General features: G+C 33.4%; 2 protein-coding genes across 2 annotated transcripts in view; one reads left to right on the forward strand and one right to left on the reverse strand.

Moving 5' to 3' along the window:
• Positions 1-13,147, reverse strand: part of LOC145617238 (cytochrome P450 71A9-like) — a 35,209-nt gene extending 22,062 nt beyond the window's left edge. The window contains exon 1 of the mRNA XM_081671930.1: positions 12,228-13,147. Within this exon, the coding sequence (XP_081528056.1) occupies positions 12,228-13,130 (903 nt within the window). The 5' untranslated portion in view covers positions 13,131-13,147. The remainder of the gene's footprint in view (positions 1-12,227) is intronic.
• A 3,313-nt stretch (positions 13,148-16,460) lies between these two features.
• LOC145617847 (rhodanese-like domain-containing protein 11, chloroplastic) lies at positions 16,461-20,404 on the forward strand. The gene is made up of 10 exons (XM_081672601.1): positions 16,461-16,735; positions 16,856-16,951; positions 17,633-17,740; positions 18,253-18,349; positions 18,548-18,587; positions 18,698-18,772; positions 19,534-19,621; positions 19,728-19,795; positions 19,914-19,986; positions 20,071-20,404. Exons 1-10 carry the CDS (start codon positions 16,583-16,585, stop codon positions 20,149-20,151), a joined length of 879 nt encoding a protein of 292 aa, XP_081528727.1. The 5' UTR covers positions 16,461-16,582; the 3' UTR covers positions 20,152-20,404.
• Positions 20,405-20,447: the final 43 nt, after the last annotated feature.

A 20,447-nucleotide genomic window follows, 5' to 3' on the forward strand; every position in this document is an offset into this window, starting at 1 on the left:
AGGGGACACGCTCTTTGATTACATTAGTCAAACTATGACAAATAGGATTTCAATAGGACTTAATTGAAAAAACCTTTTTAATTTGTTTATAATTAACAATTATTTTGGTAAATAAAAAAATAAAAATCCTTACTTTAGCATTTTATGTATCGGTTTTCAACGAAATACACAATACGAGTTACCATAGCGGGTACTAACAATAATAGAGGTTTAACAAATTTTAAATTATTAACAATAATAGCGGGTATTAACAATAATAGAGGTTTAACATACGTATGTACGTTGATTCAAAAATGGAATGAATGTGCATAGTTTTAATTTTTTTAAACATTATTTTTAAGGGGACATAATTAATTGCAATTAATTAATTTTTTTTAACATGTATTTATTAAATAAATAAGATACTTCAACCAAAAAATAAATTAAATTCAATAAAAATCAAGATAAAAAACGCATGTGAGATGATTATTACATTAGATTCTTTATTAAAAAATATTAGAAATAAGAACAAAATTAAACCCTAACATAAGAATTTAATTTACGGTATACTATGTACTAGTAAAACAAATAGGCCCCACATGTTCTCACTTACCCTACACTATATTTAATTCAATGTTCACTTTTTCTCACTCCAACCTCTCCATCTTCTAGCTATTCTCACGCCATTTTCGATCTAAGGTAAGCTTCTCTAATTTTTATCCTTTTTTTTTTAAATACTCTAATTATAATCCTTTTAATTACATGATTTCAGATTTTTTTGTTTTTATAAAATTTATATTTTTGCTTCAATTGTTGGCTGTTGAATTTCGATTTTTGCTTGTTTGTTGGTTGTAAAACGTAATGCATGTATAATTTCAATTATTTCAACAAAATTTAGAAATAAAATAGGAATTAATTAAGTAAGGGTTATTTTAACTAAATTCATTTTAAAAATGTAGATATTATGTTTGAATTATCATGTATATGTTTGAATCATTTGTTATACTTTAAGATGGATAGTAATTTGAGGATGCATGTTTTGGTTGTTAATTGATAATGGTGGTTGTTGGGAGAGATTTGTGTACTCATTTAGTTTTGAGAATAATTGACTTTTGAGATTTGTTAATTGATATGAATTGTTGTTGTCTCTGTTTTATGAGGTTTGTTTTTTTTTAAAAAAATAAATCTACCTTTGTGATTATAGAGGTTAATTTAATTTATTTAGGTTAATTTGGAGTAATTAAAACAGACCCCGTAGGAAGGAGTTTAGGTTGAATTAAGCTCCATTTTAGTTTGGTAGTTGGTTGAACTCAAATGAGTGTTGATGATGTTGTGAAAAGTTGGCAAATATAAGCAGTGCACCATTTTGTGAAAAGTTGAAACTTGAAAGCCATCAATCCATCATGTTCAATATACTCTGCACCCATGTTTGTCAATATAATACTTAGTCCATTGGTCCTTGAAAGAAATTTTTTGTGAGGGTTAAAGTTAAATTTTAAGATTTACATCATTTCATGTGGTTATAACCTAATATTATTATTATTACTTAGTAATTTTTGTTATTGTTTTTTCCCAGTGAGTTTGTATATATGTTAGAGTGTGTCTCATGATATATTTTTGCCTTTTCTTGATATATATGTAAGTAAAAGTCCTAATGCATCTATTATTTATTTCTTGTATGATTTATTACTACCTAGTCCACCCAAATATAATATGGTTCGTAAATATTATTTTGAAGTGAACAAGGTGAACAATGTCGTGTTGGCGCTATGAATTCATCATCGACAGTAACCGTCTCCTAAGAAAAGTTGTAAGTTGTTGTTGAGTGTTCAGTCTGTCTTGCTCTCTTTTGGTTGATTAGAATTCCTTGATAAGTTAATAATGGATTTGTTTTTTTGTTGGCAGCCGCTTCCTAAGCGTATGGCCAGGGGGGTGAAGCAGTTATGGACTAGACATAGCAGGGTTCAACCGGGGGTTCAACCGGGAGTTTTGTACTTCCAACGGGGTATAGAGGACAGAAAATTCGCTGTTAGTGTGAAGGAACGGACGAGGAGCACCGGTGAACTTGAAACTGCTCTTTGTGACGGGTGGAGCAAGTTTGCTAGCTCAAACAACTTGCAACTTGGAGACCGACTACGATTGTCGCTACAGGTGGTAGATGTTCTCTTGTACCGGGTTCGCATTTGGCGTGATGATGAAGAAATAACAACTGTTGGCGCCGATTCCAGTTATTATACGCTCAACCCCGTTGAGATGCGTCAGCAAGATCCGTTCTTCCATTGCATTTTCACCAAAGGCTACGTTGACAAACCCACAATCGTATGTTTTCACTTTTAATCTCTATTATTGTGATTCGATTCTATATTTATTTTCAATGTACCCTCAATTATGTCATTTAAAGTAGTTTGTGTTTTTAATTTGTCACCAACTTTGCCATTTTGGGTGTTTGTTTGTTAAGCTTGTTTATGGTTGTTAAGTTTGTTTATGATTTTAAGAGCTAAGGCATTTTGGTGGCTTTAATCTACTTATGTGTGTTAAACTCTTGGACCTAGGTAACCTAAATCATCCATTATTTTTCAAAATATATTTACTGAAGTAATTACTGAAGAGCCGTACGAGTAAGTGAGTAACACATAATAAAGTCAGATAGTACACTTTAAACTTGTAACACCTAATAAGATTAAGTTTGGAGATTAAGTTTGGTTATGGGTTGAATAGGGTGGCATAGGACCGGCCTAAATTGGGTTTTGTGCTGGGTTGAAGAAGATGGAGTTGTCACGGTTGAGTTTGTGGGTTAAGTAATGGGCCAAGTATTTTAGTGGGCTACATATCTAATTTGATATTTCTTTTTTTAATATACCACCTCCATTAATTGTAATTTTGTTAAAGGATGTGGTTACATACATCAAAGTGCATCAAGGGGCATTATTTGTGACATCCATTTAACAATGTCCGAAATGACGTCTCTTCAGTAATTATTGAGTAGAGAGTTTGTCAGCCCAATAGTGTGATAAGTAACATCAAAACCCATATTATGTGAATTGTTGTCTATTTGTTAGCCCAATAGTGTGATAAGTAACATCAAAACCCATATTATGTGAATTGTTGTCTATTTGTCAGCCCAATAGTGTAACTTGATTACATTTTTATTTGTCAGCCCAATAATGAAATGAAATTAACAAAGGAAAATAAAGGAGATATAATTTAGCCATGGTAATCAATTTACTATGTTGGGCTACAATCTTTTTAGACTTTGAAGTGAAAAGCAAAATCCAAATAAAGCATATAAATTCTAAAGTATAGCAAAATGTTGTGCCAATTGGGCCTCATCATCAATTGTATTTGGGCCAATTGGGCCTCATCATCATTATATATGTTAATTGGGATGGTCCACAACAGAACTAGAATTTTATTCTATATTATTGTGACAGAATTAGTATAATGGCCAAGTGGAATGGTGTTTTGACATAACTTGATTGTTACTATAGGCCATTATGATTGAGTAAACTAACTATATTAATAAAAACAGGCTTTAATCACCAACAAATTTTTCTTATTGTTTTTTTTTTAAAAATAAAATTGGTCCACAACAGGCCCATGAATTGGGCTGGGCTATATGTCAGTACGTATTGTTTTATGTAATTATTTCATTTGATTGATTTTCATATGAGACTACTTTGATTTCAATTTGATTGATTTTCATTTGAGAGTACTTTGATTTCAATTTGATTGAGTTTCATTTGTGACTACTTTGATTTCAATTCATTAGTTTTCATTTGTCACTACTTTGATTTCATTTCATTAATTTAGAATTGTGTTTGGAATTGTGTTTTATATGCAGAACATTCCTTTGGACTTTGCTCGAGAGTATTTTCATGGAGTTAAGGACCAGAGTCCAGTTGTCCTGTTATTGGAAGGTAAAACTTGGGACGTGAAAATGAGGATTGTGTACAAGACATGCAAAAACAGCAGCAAGAACAACAGCGGGGCTAGCAGCAGCACCAGAAACCGCTACAACAACAAAATCATCACCAAATGCGAGATCAAGCATGGGATGCGTAAAGTTGCTGACGCTGTGAAGATTGAAGAAGGTGAGAAAGCTGTGGTTGAGTTGGCAGCTATGGATCCCATCTACATGGTCATGTTCTTCAGTTGATCTTTGATGTTTCTCATATGTGGGTAGCATTCGCAGTATTTTGGGTTTCAAAAACTTATGTTAATCATCTATGTGTTCTTTGACTTTTGTTTTATTAGATTTTCAAAACTATGTTAACTATTTCTAGGCTTGTTACAAACTGTAGGGTTGCACCACTTTTCATCTCCTAAGTCTTACTTTTGGTCATGTAATATAAACTCTTGATGTAAGGAGTATTGATCTGATATGTTGTGGTGCAGTATTTTGGGGTAATTTGCTTTAACTTGGTTTACTAGGTTGGTGCAGTACTCTATTAGGATTTTGTACATTTGTAGTACTAGGTTGGCAAGAAACATTATTTTGTGGTGCCTATCTATATATGTTATACAATATGTCCATGTTTTTAATTATACTCGATCACCGTCTAGAAGATGATGAATTAATATACACGTAAAATACATAAAAAAGTTATCATATTTAGGTCCTGTTCTTTTATCCTTATAATTAAGCTAAATAATGTAATCGTTTGTTGCCAAAGATGTTTAATTAGCAAATTGCTAAATAAATCCAATAATATATACTTTGAGACAATATCAAACTATTAGTTTAGATGATGAGCTAGGCACTTCTCATCCACTAAATGGATTAATGGAATGTCTTATCTTGTATCATAGGATTGTAGGAACGCAATGCACAAGTTTTGTGTATGCCAACTCATTTATTTTCTTTTTACAAAAAAAAATGAAAAGGAAATGAAGAGGAAGTTGACTAGAGGATTCCATTTCTAATCAAATCACCTCAAGGTATTAAAAAAACAATATACAGATATAGAATTAGCATGTGGGGATGTGGGACTAAAAACTTCTGAAATCTTAAGATGAATGGAAACATGATAAGCATGAGTAACTTGTATTTTCCGAATTGATAATACTCCCTTTGTTCAAAATTTCAGTCTGCATTAGTAATAAACACAACCATTATGAAGTTATAGTTTTTTTAAAGACACGCAGTTAGAAAAGTATAGTATTGCATCATTTAAGATAAAACCGGAATTAATACATAGATTGTTGTTTCTAACAATATTTAAATTACATAAATTTTAAAATACACAGAAAGTAATGTCGGCTAATTTGCGAGAGCATCTAAGTCTTGAAATCATACCAAATTGGCACATTTATCCCAAGTTATTTGTAGGAGATTCTCGTTGGCTTCAACACAAATCTTGGGTGCTATTTAGGTATGTAATTGTCAATATTTATATGAAATTTTTTATTGACAAATTACCTAAATAGCTATTAACGAATTCTAATACAATTACGTCACCCACGTAGTGAATTCAACTGAAGATAACGTAGTTGTATTGAAGATTATTATTAGGGAATACATTACCATTAACTTTGGAGTTGATTCCCTTATTTACCATTAACTTTGGTGTTGACTTTTGGTAGTTTGTTATATGGAATGGTATTTTGAGGTAAGCTGGAATTTTTTTTTTGGTTGATGAGAGGAAGTTGAAAGCTAATATGATTTTGTATTATTTTTCGAAGCATTTTGTGACTTTATACATAAGATTTATGCATAAGAGAATTTTTTTTTTTTACAGGATATGCGTAAGATTTATATATGGAAGTTGTGATAAAAGCATAAGTTCTATATTTATACTAGTATTGTATAATATATATTTTTTTTCATTTTTTGTGGCTTTATTTAAAAGTGCACATGGCTATAGGATATGAAGAGCTATATATGTGGATGTAATTATATCTAAGTGGAATCCTATGTTCCCTCAAAAAAAAAAAAAAAAAAAGGTAGAATCCTATGTCTTTAAGTTTCATACTTTCATTTTTCTTCTTATGAGGCTTTATATTCCTTCCTATGTACCCCCCTTTCTCCAATTTCTGTTTGCGTGAGTCACTTTAAAAATCTACCATTTTGATTATAAACAATTTTCTTAAATTATATTAGTAGTATAAAAAGCTTTTCGAATTAAGTACTTCCTATTTGATTGAAGTTATATATATATATATAATCATTTTTTTTATTATCAATTTTTTAATTAGAGGGGTATATATATAATTAAGTTTTTTTTATTAGAGGTGTATTTAATCAATTTTTTTTTTTTATAACACAAACCTTAATCGTCTTAAAGCAGTGGCCCATTAAAGACTTGGCATAGGACCGGCCTAAATTAGGTTTTGTGCTGGGTTGAGTTTCTTTGTGGGTTAAGTAATGGGCTAAGTATTTTAGTGGGCTAAATATCTAATTTGATATTTCTTTTTTTTATATACCAACTGCATAAAGCAGTGGGCCATTAAAAGACTTGGGCCAACTTAAAAAAATGCCATATTTGCAGAAATGCTTGTAAATTGAAACACAAATACAGCCCATGTTTAAACAAATGTTGAAAATTCATTATGCCCATCAGATTAAAACTCAAATGAATGGGTTGGAGACGACACATCAACCACACGTTTATATCGTTTTCTTTTCACGACGGTATCTCCATCCTTTGTTGCGCGCTTCTTTTTTCCATTACTGCCATTAATGAATGTTGCAGCCTCCCTACTTTTTTTGTTCTGAAGCATATACCCCAAAATATAAGACAACAAAACCATAAAACCCAAAATAAGAAACTCAAAAATACACAAACATAACAGAAACTCAAAAATAAGATCCGCTAAAATAAACATAATTAAAAAAAAATTAACAAAAAAACTTACTTGATTCTTGGGAAGCACATTGGGAACTTGTCCACGTGGAACATTTTCTTGTTAACACCCTGTTTACTTTTAGGCAATTTGAAACCTGTCTCTGCCAACGACTTGTTCCTACTGCCCTTAGGCCGACCCCGTGGCCTCTTCAAAATCTTTGGATCCTTCACGGTGGTTGTTTTGTGGGGCTGAAAACATACCTCCATCTCCGAAGGGATATCTGATCCCGCAACCTCATGCTCTATCACGAAAGCTGATGTAGGAGTACAACCATGTTGTCTCTGTTGACTATTAGATCCAATTTCAGAAGGTGGAGGTAATTCCGAACAATCAATTAATTGTCTGTTCCTAAACTTCTCCATGCTTTCCTTGACATCGTTTTTTAACTTGGCTAAATTGTTCATAACAATTTCAACAGTTGCATCATCGGCCGTAGCTGCTTCATCAAAGACGGCCTCATACTCAGACAACATCAAGTTGAACCTCTTCACTTCAATGCTTTTGGTGGGGTCATGATATGGCACTACGACCCGGACATGTTTCCTTAGTACGTATTTCCTCCACCGATCAAGGATGTACTTCTTTGGTAAATCATTCACATAATTTTGATCAAGTACCCGAATAGAGTGCTTGCAAAGAATGCCAAATGTTTCAAACTTGCAACAGTCACATTTTACTTCTTTTGTGACACAATTAAATTTCACAGAGTACATCCTCCTCATCTCTGTCAGTTTTTCCTCGCTACTCCCTTCTGGAACAATCCAGACCCTGTCTTCCATCACATACTCCCAATTAGTTTCATCTAATTGTCGATGAAAGTGATGAACAACGTACAACATTCGTGCACACTCTTGTTGCACTTCTTGAAATTTTGCATCGGTATATAGTTTTTGGAATAACTTTTCAACCCTAAAACCACTTACTAGCCTCCTCACATACTTCATCCCCTTGTCATCTGCAGTTGTTTCATCTTCAACACGCTTCTCCAAAGCTTTGCAATACTGTTGTGGAAATTCAAATAGTTTGGTTTTCCTTGTAACAAAACCATCAAAAAAACTATTAATGCTTTCCACCCGTTGGGTAGTCTTCATACCTGCCCAAAAATACTCTTTCATGAAGGCTGGCACCCACATGTGTCTCTCATCGTACAAACCCTCCAACCAATCATTTCCCTCGAGGTCATACTCTTTCATTAAAGCACACCAACTACTTTCAAACTCTTCCGCCGTAAAGCTCTCGTAAATGACGGCCTTCAACGGATTTTTGAAGTCGTTGTATCTGCTCAAACATTACAAATATTACTAAAACCATAACATCATTGGAATACAACAAGGGATTTATCAAGTCGTTGTATCTATGCTCTATGTTTATTTCTTTTCCATTTTTAAATTTCAAAGGCATGTTAAATAAATCTAATTAAAAAAAATGTACTTAACTAAATTCCGTCAAATTTCAATTGTAGCAAAATAAATATGTAGTTAGAAATGTAGTCTACTCCGTCAAATTTCAATTGTAACAAAATAAAAACATTTCTTCTACTTTCTGGTTCATTTCTGTTAACAAAGACAACAACTCTCACAAGAGACAAGAGACAATACATGCAACTACCTGTAGGAATAAGCAATTTAGAACTAAACTAATAGACATTAAAACATAGACAAACACGTATTGCTGAACAACTTACAGCTCTAGCTTCCCAAGTTTCTCTGGCAGTTTCTTCATAATATGCCAAATGCACCATCTATGCCTACAACCGGGCATAACTTCAGCTAATGCTCTACGCATTGCAGGTGCTTGATCAGTGAGTATTGCCTGAGGAGCTTTGTTGTTCATGGCCAGCAACCATTGCTCAAAAACCCATATATAAGTCTCTGTGGTTTCATGAGAGACAAGAGCACATCCAAGGAGGATGGATTGGCCATGATGGTTGACCCCCACAAAATTAGCAAATGGCAACTCGTACTCGTTAGTCAAATAAGTTGCATCAAAACACACCGCATCGCCAAAATCCTCGTATGCAACACGACTACGAGCATCAACCCACATAACGTCTTTCAATCGGCCCTCTTCATCTAACCGACTAGCATGATAAAAATTTTGGTTGTCTCGTTGCATGTATAAAATACCTCATCATGGCGGCAGCATCTCCACCTTGCATTTTAAGCCTCCTCTCCTTGTACACCTCATGTTGGAGGTCCTTAACACTTGGCATGTTTTCAGCACCCCCTTTATCCACAGCTAAGCAACCATGGATCTTTCTAACAGGAACCCCTTCCCCAAAATAATTGGCTAACCTCCTCTTCACTGTAGCGGTGTACTTCTTCATACGGTATTCTTTGACTAATTTAGACAAATTAGGGTTCACCTCATGCACATGATTCAATTCTACCTTTCTAACCTCCCAAGAACCTTCTACAGTAACACCAGCATATAACATTGCAAGGCAAAAGCATTTCTTGGACTTCCTTTTCCCACGGGCAAGCTCATCCTCACCAATTACACCATTCACAACACCTCCAGTACCACCCTCACTCATGGCCTTCGCCCGTTTGTTTGCTTCCCTTCTGGCCCTGAGGTTAGGTGGACCCCAACACTCACACCTCCATGTACATTGAAGCTTTACATTCTTATCTTTCTTAGATGAAGACCAATGACACCTAGTCACCCCAAAACCTACTTGTTCAGCATACTCTTTGTAATACCTTTCAACATCTTCCCAGTTTTTGAAAATCATACCTACCTTTGGAGGCTCTAACACAAGGACACCCCTATTACTTGAATGTATGGTGTCAATTGTATGAGTAGTACCAATGGGTGATGACATGACAGCAGTACAAGTTTCTACAGAATCTGGAATCAGTGAAGTTCCACTCTGGGGAGTAATGCATTTATTTTCATCAATCGGAACCAATGGGGATGTACTAGGACTGCTACACAACTCAGTTTGCATAAACGCAATAGAATCACTAAGTTCCCCATCAATTGCATCCATTTAATCCTACAATCACAGATTGAAAACCATAACTAACCCTGAAAAATAAAATGAAATCCACACTACAGACCAAACAACAATTGCATCCACTCAAACTTAAACACAACCACACTAAAATGACATAAAACAAAAATTCAATGCAAACTCAACTCCTTTATACACCAATTCATTGTGCAATTGCAAAGGAGTGCAGGACAAAAACGAAGGCATCATGAAACAAAATTTCAATGCAAGCAAAGCAATCAAAGACATGACACACCAATTAAATGTTCTACAGTAAGAGCCATTCCTGAAATAAGGCAATTGGATTGACCTGATAGCCAGAAACTGATGCTAGATTGAACTTAAACATTTCAGAAGCTGCAGTTGTTGTGAGAGTGCAATTGAAATTTCATGCTTATCTCTTTCCATACACTTACAATGTCCACAAGCATCTCAAAACTGCTGAAAATGAGTATCCATCTTCAAGCAAAATAATACTTCCTAATTGCAAACAAGAAACTCATATGACTGAAAGTCACTATACACAAGAGTACAAGACAATGCTGTGTTTTGGAAAATCTTGTAGCTACACAAAAATTATTACAAAACTAAAGCATACACCAACCAAAAACAAACCAACCCAAACCAAACCAAACTACCAGCCGAAATCACAATTAATTACACCGATTAATCAACCAAACAACCCCAAAATCAGCAATTTCAAACTTCAATCCAACAAGTACACGCAAATATGTCTGACAAAATTTAAATAACAATAAACACTAACAATTTTGCAGCTAGCAACACAATATCAGCAATTACGCACCTTAAAGCAAAGCAATCAAACAACAATAAAATGAAAACCATAACTAACCGACCCTTACAGCAATATAATGAAAACCATAACAACAATAAAGCAAAGCAATCAAGCAGCTAGCAACAACGCCGACACTTACAGCACAGGATATTCGCCGATCGTCGACCTAATAGAGACACCAGATCTATGGCTGTCGTCGAGCCCCCCTTTTTGTTCCCCCTGTTTTTGTGACTTTACCCTTCAAAACCTCAAGTTAACGACGTTAAACATATAACTCTAAGCTCCCACTTGCCAACTCACCTAGCCTCATTAAAATAACAGATTTTATTGCAAACTAATGCCATTATTTACGCTTATGCCATTTGAGTAACATTTGAAGTTACTCATGATGAGTAACCTGGGCAAGCTCTTAGAAGTTTGGTGATCATATAGAAAACTTAGCGTACTATATATGAATGGTTGTTGAATTACCTGATAATATATTGTTGAAACTCATTGTAAACCCATTTGTTAGTACTAGAGAAAGAGGAAAGATGATTTTTCTTTATAAGGTAGATGAATTACTCCTATTAACAGCTCGTCTTGTGTGTGGCAAACCACACCGTGTGGCCACTAGTTAAATAACAAAGTCACTGATCATAATACTGACCAAGTAACCCCTATTAAACTAACGAAATAACCCATGTCACACGGTGTGGCTAACCATATATAAGACTTTGTGATAAACTGAATGTAAACATGTTTGGTTAAATCAAGTAATCAACTGCATAATTTGAAGACTTTGTGATAAACTGAATGTAAACATGTTTGGTTAAATCAAGTAATCAACTGCATAATTTGACAATTTTGGGCATAATTACGTAAATAATGTTAGTGAGAAGACGTTTACTAAACGCAATTCAGCTATTTGACAATCACTCCATTATCAGTCAAACATCATCATCTTAGAAATGTGTGGCGGGCCTAGCAGCTAGCTTTTATTTTCATGTCAGGCGGCGAGACCAAACTAGCAATGGATTAGCCAAATTACAATTTTTGAATTTTTTTTTATTTGTTCATTTTTTACTAAACAATTTTTGAATTTTAGAGTGTATTAATTCATAGCTACATGTGAATTTCACATTAGATTATTTTTTTTTAATAAAAAGGGAAAAAAAAATACCACTAATTCACATGTGACTTCTGTTTTCACTAATTGATTATTTTCTTAAAGTCACAAATTTATTTTAAGGCAAGGCAAAGCAATGTCTAATTACCATTAAATAAAGCTCAAACAGAGATCGGAAGCAATTACATCATGCACAATGCTTGGACAACCCTTTATCCACACTCTATTAACTAATTGGTTTAAATATTAAATCTTCTATTACCTCTGTTAAACAGACTGTTATATATTAGTTATAACTTTAAAATTTTTATGTCCTGTAACGGAGGTATGTAGTATGATGAATTTTTAAATGAACTAAAAATATATACCATGCATTAAGGCCATAATTAAAGTAGTAAGCCAAGTTTCTATAATACTTAAAAATTTGAAAAAAGCTCATAATATAAAACCAATAAAAATGTGTAAGAAGAATATATAACTAGCTAAGTAACGTAGTAACGTACCGTAATAACACCCTTGATTTGAATATCACTGAGTTTGACTGTTTGATTTGGATCTTTTTGAAGTTGAAGAAGTACATCAACAAAATCTTCATGATGTTCACCTTCTCTACGCGTCGTTTTACTACCAATATGTTCTTGGATAACTTCATCATAAAACTCATCTAACTCCTTAAAATTCTTATCTAGTCTAGTATCAACCCCATTTACTTTATTTAGTAACCAACCAAACCAAGGATAAAAATCCGCTACATTAAGCTCTCCTAATAATGTTTGTGTTTCCTTCAATATCTCATAATTTTTAGCCTCACCATCGAATTTCTTACCATATGCAACGCGACATATGACATTATTCGCAAGCGATAGCATCAACTCGCTAAGATTAATAACCATATTACTCGAATAGGATCGAGTAATTGTATCAATCACTATGTTAACCTCCTCATTTCTTATGGTACTAAACGAGTTCACCCGTTTAGCACTAAGTAGCTCTAAGATGGCTATCTTCCGAACTTCTCTCCAATACTCACCATACGGAGCAAATGAGATGTCATTAAATTCGTAACTTAGTCTTTTCGCGGTGTATAGCTCTGGCCTACCGGAGAAAATTAGATCATGTGGCTTGAAGATTTCTCTAGCTACATTTGCGGAGGAAATTACTAGAGTTGGGATTGAGCCTAATTGTAGGAGCATAAGAGGGCCATGTTCTTTGGCAAGATTGAGAAGAGAAGAATGAGGTAAATCACCAAATAATTGGTGAAGGTTCCCTAAAATTGGTAGCTTTCTTGGACTTGGAGGGATCTTTTTTTGTTGGTGCATTCTTTTTTGGGGTTTGAACAATGATATTAACAATATTATGGGCATGCTAAATATGAGTGCATACCAAAACAGTAGCCTAAAATCCATGTTTTCTATCAATGTTAGCAATAATTGTAGATGGATAAATATAACCCTTGAAAGCTAAGGTAGATCTATATATAAGCATGTGGAAATTTCTAGTGATGTATGTATATAAAATTGTATCTAATGGGCCGAGAGGAATTAACAAAATTGAATACGTGTACGTCTGTATATTACTTTATTTTGTACATGCATGTTAGTATGGTATGGTGTAGCTAGCAAAATAAACTTGAAATTGAATATGTGATGAGTATAGTTATAAATTTGTGGTGGTGGTAATTCAATCAACCAATTTATAATCTATCATTTACTCTAAAATTATTTTTTATTTAACATGAAATTTACGTACATATCATGATGTCAATTATAGACACTCCATATTATTCGGTATGTAGGGACCTTTAAAATTAAATAAAATAAATAAATTAACATTTGAAAAAAATAATATATGATCTATCTAGTCTTGACTTGTGAGGTTAATAAGATGCGTGGTATGCTGATAGCCTGGCAGAATAGTGTCATCGCTTTTCACCTAATGGCTAATACAATGTATTTTCGAAGACAACTTGACAGGTTGACAACTTGAAGTTGGCCCATATGGAAATAATGGAATGTAAAGTCAAAGATAACTTGTGAGCAGGAAAGAAAAACCGCAAAAAAACGTTGAAGCTTGAAGTTATTGGAAATTTCCGCTGCCTTTATTTTGGTTTGAGCTCTGTATTTGTACTCGTATTCATTACTCCATACTTTGTATTTTTATTTACTCCGTTTTCAGCCATGCATCCTACGTGTCATAAAAAAATAAAATCATTATCGTGTCGAAAATCGTAAACCAACTTTGGAAGTATTGAACATGCAACCATGAACCATGCAAGTATGCCACCAATTTTGGCAATTTATTTTTTGAAGGTGATAGTTTATCTATTCAAAGTTTCAAACCAAAATAAATAAGTATATTTGTATAAATTGAAATCGTGAGGAATTTTAAAAATATATATTTGTATTACATGGAATAGCGGAATACCAAAATAAATACATTACTTGGGATATTTCAAGTGGAATGAACATGTGATTTAGTTGAGTATATATATTTTCTCCATATATTTTTTTTATTTTTGTACATTTGACTAACAAATAACAATTGAAGACAAACTTAATTTTATATTTGAAAGTCAACAAAGAGTGTGTTCACTTCACCTAATTGGACCTAAACTTATCCGAACTTATTTAATTAGATTGGAACTTATTAGAGCAAATCTATACTTTTATATGCCTATCACGAGATTCGAACTCATAACCACAAAAATGTGCATTAGGTGTCTTACCATCCCATCTATATATTAATCATGCTTTTATACTCGACTCATAAATATATAACTATATGGATTGGATGGAGATTTGAACATTTATTAACTGCAATTCTTTAAAAAAAAAACGATCCTATTATTTGATAATTATGCTAATCGAGGTAATACATACAAGCAAGAAAAATTAAGTATTGTTATAAATTAAGTTTGGTTATTTAATTATTTTGATAATAATTATGTCTTTATTTTCATTATATTATAAATTATAAACAAAGGACATGTTTATATAATTTTTTTACAGGAACACGTTTGTATAATTTATCAATAGTTGTTCCATAAATAAATAATTTATTCAAATGTTTAATGAAAAACTTTTATGAATTTTAAACAAATAATAAATAAATAAATAAATAATAAACAATGAACCTATCTATTCAATTACAAGTGTTCAAAAAAAAAAAAAAAAAACCCAGAGCATCGTCTGGGCCACACACTAGTTGAACTTATTAAACCTGATTAAACTTATTATTATTGAAACTTATTACACCTAATTAAACTTATAAGAACTGATTGAAACTTATTGTTATTATTGAAGTTTTTAATAATGGGTCGATATGGCCTAACATCAATATCAATCAATCAATCAATATATATTAAAACTCATGGCAAGACATGATGTTTTGCCATGTGTCAACAATTTTGCCATTTGGCATATGATGTGTCGTCGCCAAATCATACCATAGCATTAATTATTGAAAAACTCTATGCATTAACTTTCATGTATTAATATTAAATTTAGGGTCTGTTCACATTTACTCAATTTCAGTTCAGTTCAGTTCAGTTCAGCTCCAATCAGTTCAGTTCAGTTCAGTTCAGTTCCAATCAGTTCAGTTCAGTTCAGTTCAGTTCAGCTCTTAATTTCTCTCTCACATAAAATATTCATTTCAGCTCAATTCAGTTCAGTTCAGTTCAGTTCAGTTCAGTTCCAATCAGTTCAATTCAGTTCAGTTCAGTTCCAATCAGTTTAGTTCAGTTCAGTCAGCTCAATTCAGTAAATATGAACAGGCCCTTAATTGATAAACTCTTCATATGCATGGCATGACAATTTCCCTTGAATTGGACTATAACTTCTTAATAATTACATAATAATAAAGTTTGTAAGAAATTAAACATTACTCCATTTTTATTTTGTGCATTAACTCATAAAATTGTAATCATAGAGTAAAAGATTTTTGTGCATTATGGAGTCGTATATATTTTGACATCAAATTTATAAAGATTTGATTTATCATATTTTTATGATTATTTTAATGAAAAAAAATTATTCTTATAATCAAACCAACTCATACAAGCAACAAACTACTTAAGCTATCATATTAAAAAAAAAAAAAAAAAAAAAAAAACCACCACTTAATCTCTCAATGACAAACAAGCCAAAATATATATAGATCGATTAAAGTAATAAATTTATAATAACCCGGGGCATCGCCCGGGCCAATAACTAGTTTAGTTTTTATATACAATAACCAACCCTTTAACTTTAGTATGGGTAATACTTCGTGTGTTGTATCTTATATGGCTTTAATGCTTTACACTTTTATCCCTTTATCATCAAAATTGATCCGTTCCTTATCTCCAAACACTTCTTACAACAAGCTTCAGTTCTCATTTTAATTAACCATAAGTTCTAAATCTTCTAATTTCGATTCCTAAAATTTTAACTTAGTATCTCATACTTCTCCCGTTCCCCTAATATTGCAACATGGGTGAGGGAGACAGAATTTAAGAGAAGGAGAGGGATAGTGAGGAATAAAGATAACGACCCATGTATTGAGAGCAAAGGAGTAAAACATGTACGGCAGTACGGATAGAAAAATACTAAGTATTTTTATATTTGTGAAACGGGAAAGTATTATTCAGTATTCACCCGAATACCCGATCACCCCTAGTAATGGAGCGCAAGCCATTATGGACACAAACTTTCTAGCCGATCCTGCCTGATAAGGCTTGGGCTTTTTAGCCTTCAATAATCAACACTAGCTCGAAAAGCCTGCCTCTTTTGACCCTCCCCAACCATCTAGATGATCCCTTCTAAAATTAGCTCCTAATTCTGGTAATTGCAAATTGCTCTACAAGATAATTCAATTAACAATGGAAGCTCTTGGAGTTCTTCCTCTTTGCACTCCCAAAATCTCACCCTCAATTTTTGACAAAAAATGCAGCACAAAGTTTTCTAGAACTGCACAAACTTTCAGGTTCAGTGGCCCTAGTTTTGGGCAACTCATCCCAGTTCACAAAACTATTGTATGTATAAAGCTTGTAAATTTCCAATCAAATTCTATTTAAATTCATGGGTTTTCATTTTTATTTCGATTTGTGTAAAATTTCTGAAATGGGTGTTTGATTTTTTTTCATTTTTGATAGAATTGGAAAGTAACCAGAATGCAAGTAGTGGAGGAAGAGTATGAATTGAGGCAGATGAAGGATATGGCTGCTGCAAGAAAAAGATGGGAAGCTTTGGTATAATTCTCTTTTATTATTGTAAATTACTGCTATTTTATTCCATTTTCTGTTTAGAATTTGAGCTCTTTGCTTAATTGTATGTAATTTAGGGTACAACTTGTTCTAAATAGGACAGCCATGATTAAATTAGGGTCTTGTAATGGAAGATTAGAATATTACTAAATTCTTGTAGAAATCTATTCTTTATATTGAAATTGTGGATTTGGAAATGGTAGGACAATATCAAATTATGTTGTAAATGATATGATTGATTTGGACTTTTGTTACATCTAGATGTGACCGAACCGGGTAATTGTTGCCATCATACTGTTGTAAACTTCAAATAAGGAAGAACAAAGGAAATGGTTACTCATTTTTATAGGATTTTGATATTATAGGTTAAAGGTGGTGAAGTGTATTTATAATTTCTAGTAGTGACTAGGCTTTATGGCTACAGAATGCAATTTTAACTGTATTTTAGGGATTTTTAGTTGTAGTTTTGTGGTAATCTGGTAGATTGTGTATGGTTGAATTGAGACTACCTCATAGTTATGTTGATTTGGAGGCCACATTGTGTTTTAACTTGTGGTAATTGTTACTGTAAGCACACAATTTCTTGTCATGGATGTGGGCAAAAATTCTCGTTGTGAGTGAGAATTTCATATTTTGTGCCTCAGGCTTTCAAACTCTTTTGCATAGGTGAGGGAGGGAAAAGTCAAACCTTTGACACCAAGGGAGGCTGGGTATGCAATCCAACTCAGCGGCAAGACTCTACTTGATGTTCGCCCAGCATCAGAGCGCAACAAGGTGAATATTTGATCTAGCGTTGTACACCCGTCTGCTTTGCTTGAGAATACATGTATGCTTTTCCTACTTTTTTGCTGTTATTGGAGTTACGTCATCATAGAACATGGCTTCATTAACTATGCTTTTGGATTATCCGAATTTGAGTTTTTAGTTCTCAATGGTAATTGCATTATCTGTTCTTGTTTGTGTAGACCTTGTGCATTAAGCTATGGTTTCAAAGAACAAAACATATGGGATGTGGCTACATAAATTTTCTGCTCTTTATAATTGTTGTTACAGGTTATCAAACTTTGTGCTTGACACTTCTTGATCACTTTTTGTTGTGCCTGTTTCTCTATCAAGTCCATTCCTTGTTTATGAGCCTTATTTATCTCCTGACAAAGGCAGCAATTTTTTTCTTTTTTATTTTATTTTTCTTTTTTTTTTAATTTTTTTTATTTGACGTCAGTAATGATCCTACATCATCTTCTAGCCTTCAATCCAATAATTGAATTTGTTTTTCGGTGTTGCAGGCATGGGTCAAGGGTTCAGCCTGGATACCCATATTTGACGTTGATGACAAGTTTGATGTCGGGACACTCTCAAAACAGGCAACAAATTTCATGATGGGTACTTCTTGATGCCTATCATACTTTCCTTTCCTGCTATAAACTTGAAATAGGCAATTGCATAATCCATCCAAGTGTTTCTCAGAATAAGATTAGCAAGACCTTTCTGTGCACTATTAGATTGAATGAGAGAAATTACTCATCTTAAGGATCTTGATAAGCTCCTTTATATCTTATAATCTTTTTTGAATTTATGTAGGAGGATGGTGGAGCGGTGTGCCTACACTTTCCTTTAATAGGTATGTTGGCAATGTTGCTAACCTGCCTAACCATCATAAATCTCAACCTAAAATGTAATTACTCTTTCTTATATGAAGAGAAAATCTCCCTTATCATATTTTTCTTGCAGCCAGTTCTTATCCAAAGTTCAGGAGAAATTCCCAAAAGATACAGATCTTATTGTTGCGTGCCAGAAGGGACTAAGGTGATTTTCTTAGCATCAAATTCTTCTAAATCAAAGAATAAACAAGCCAACAAATTTGTCGTGTGAAATTTCTTTTTGGCTACGACTGTTTCTAGTTCTATGATACTAATAGTATATGTGCAATCCTCTGGATGAGATAATTCACAATTACTGTTGAAATATGGATTGCCTCCCCTCTATTAGTAGTATGATATCATCATCATTACTGTTGTCTCAGTTTCATCATCATATTCACCATTACAGTTAGTTATCTGCATCATCTACGACTTTTTGCGATTCCTCTTGACTAACTCCAAAAGAACTGTGTTTTATGTTTTAGGGCACTTGGAGGGTTCAATATTTTAGGAAAAGTAGGATTGTTCTGAGCCTCTGAAATAGTTGGACTGCATGAATTCTGTGGTTAATGATATTTTTTGCACATTTATCCATGTGATCCATTGGAAGTGGAAAAAGAATGATATAATATGTGATAGGCAACAGAAGTGGAAGAGCAACTGTATAGAGCATTATACGTAGACACGTAGTAGATTATTTGCAAAATACATGTGAGAAAATTGTAAGAGGCCATTTTTTGGAATGACTAGTTTGTGTTGTTCCTCCTTAACGCATTTAATAAGCTGTCCTATCATCCTGAAATGCACATTAGCTAATGAAAGACAATCCTTTGAAAACTTTGGTGGGGATGTAGAATCATGTCCAAATGTGTATTTTTCATTTTGTACGAAGTATATGCTAACACCCTGAGCACATTTGGCTGGCAGATCTTTAGCTGCTTGTGAGCTTCTTTGTAATGCTGGCTACCAAAATGTCTTCTGGGTTCAAGGAGGCCTAGAAGCGGCAGAAGAAGAGGTATTTAATTCAATATATATATATTTTTTTTTTCCAAATGTTCAATTTTTTTGTGTTCTTTTAATGGAGGGAACTTAAGGCTTAATGCTGTGCTGTACCTGTACAGGATCTTCAGAGGGAAGGTTCACAGCCTTTTAAATTTGCTGGAATTGGAGGCCTTTCTGAGTTTCTCGGGTTAGTAGTTTGCTCAATAGAATTATTGTCACCTGGTTATGTGAATCTGGCTAACCCAACTCATGGTTCTTTAAAATATCGTTTCTTACTCCAACATCTTCCTGGATGTCCCTTTTAGTTGGACGGATCAGCAAAGAGCTGCTGCAGCTAAAGAAGGATGGCAATATCGATTAGTTTTTTCTGCGCGTATGGTATGATTGCAGGCAGCAACTGCTGATCAATATGTGTATGTTTCTTTTGGATGTATAGCTTATGGACTCTGAATTATTTTGTAGGTCGGACTGTTTCTTGCTGCAGATGCATTGTACATTGCTGCTCAGCAAGTGGGTCGTTATCTACAAGAAATACGCTCGTAGTAAATGTTTTCTGCCATTGCAAATCTGAAGTCATTCACTATTTGCATGTAGGAACATGTTTTGGTTTGTATATATGTATGAACTTGCCAAATCCATCATCTCTTAGTGTAAACAAGTTTCATTTGCTCACCAAAATTTTGTAGCTTGAGGGCAACTTTTATGAATTTTGATGAAGATCCTCGTGAATGTTGTATGAAATTCTATGTATGTATATTATATTTCAAAGTTAACATGCCTTCTTTTTACTTTTGGATCCTGTTATTCATAGTCCTAAGAATTATTGGGCAACAGCCAAC

Source organism: Chenopodium album, chromosome 26, assembly GCF_948465745.1.
Source record: "Chenopodium album chromosome 26, dcCheAlbu1.1, whole genome shotgun sequence".
NCBI lineage: Eukaryota > Viridiplantae > Streptophyta > Magnoliopsida > Caryophyllales > Amaranthaceae > Chenopodium > Chenopodium album.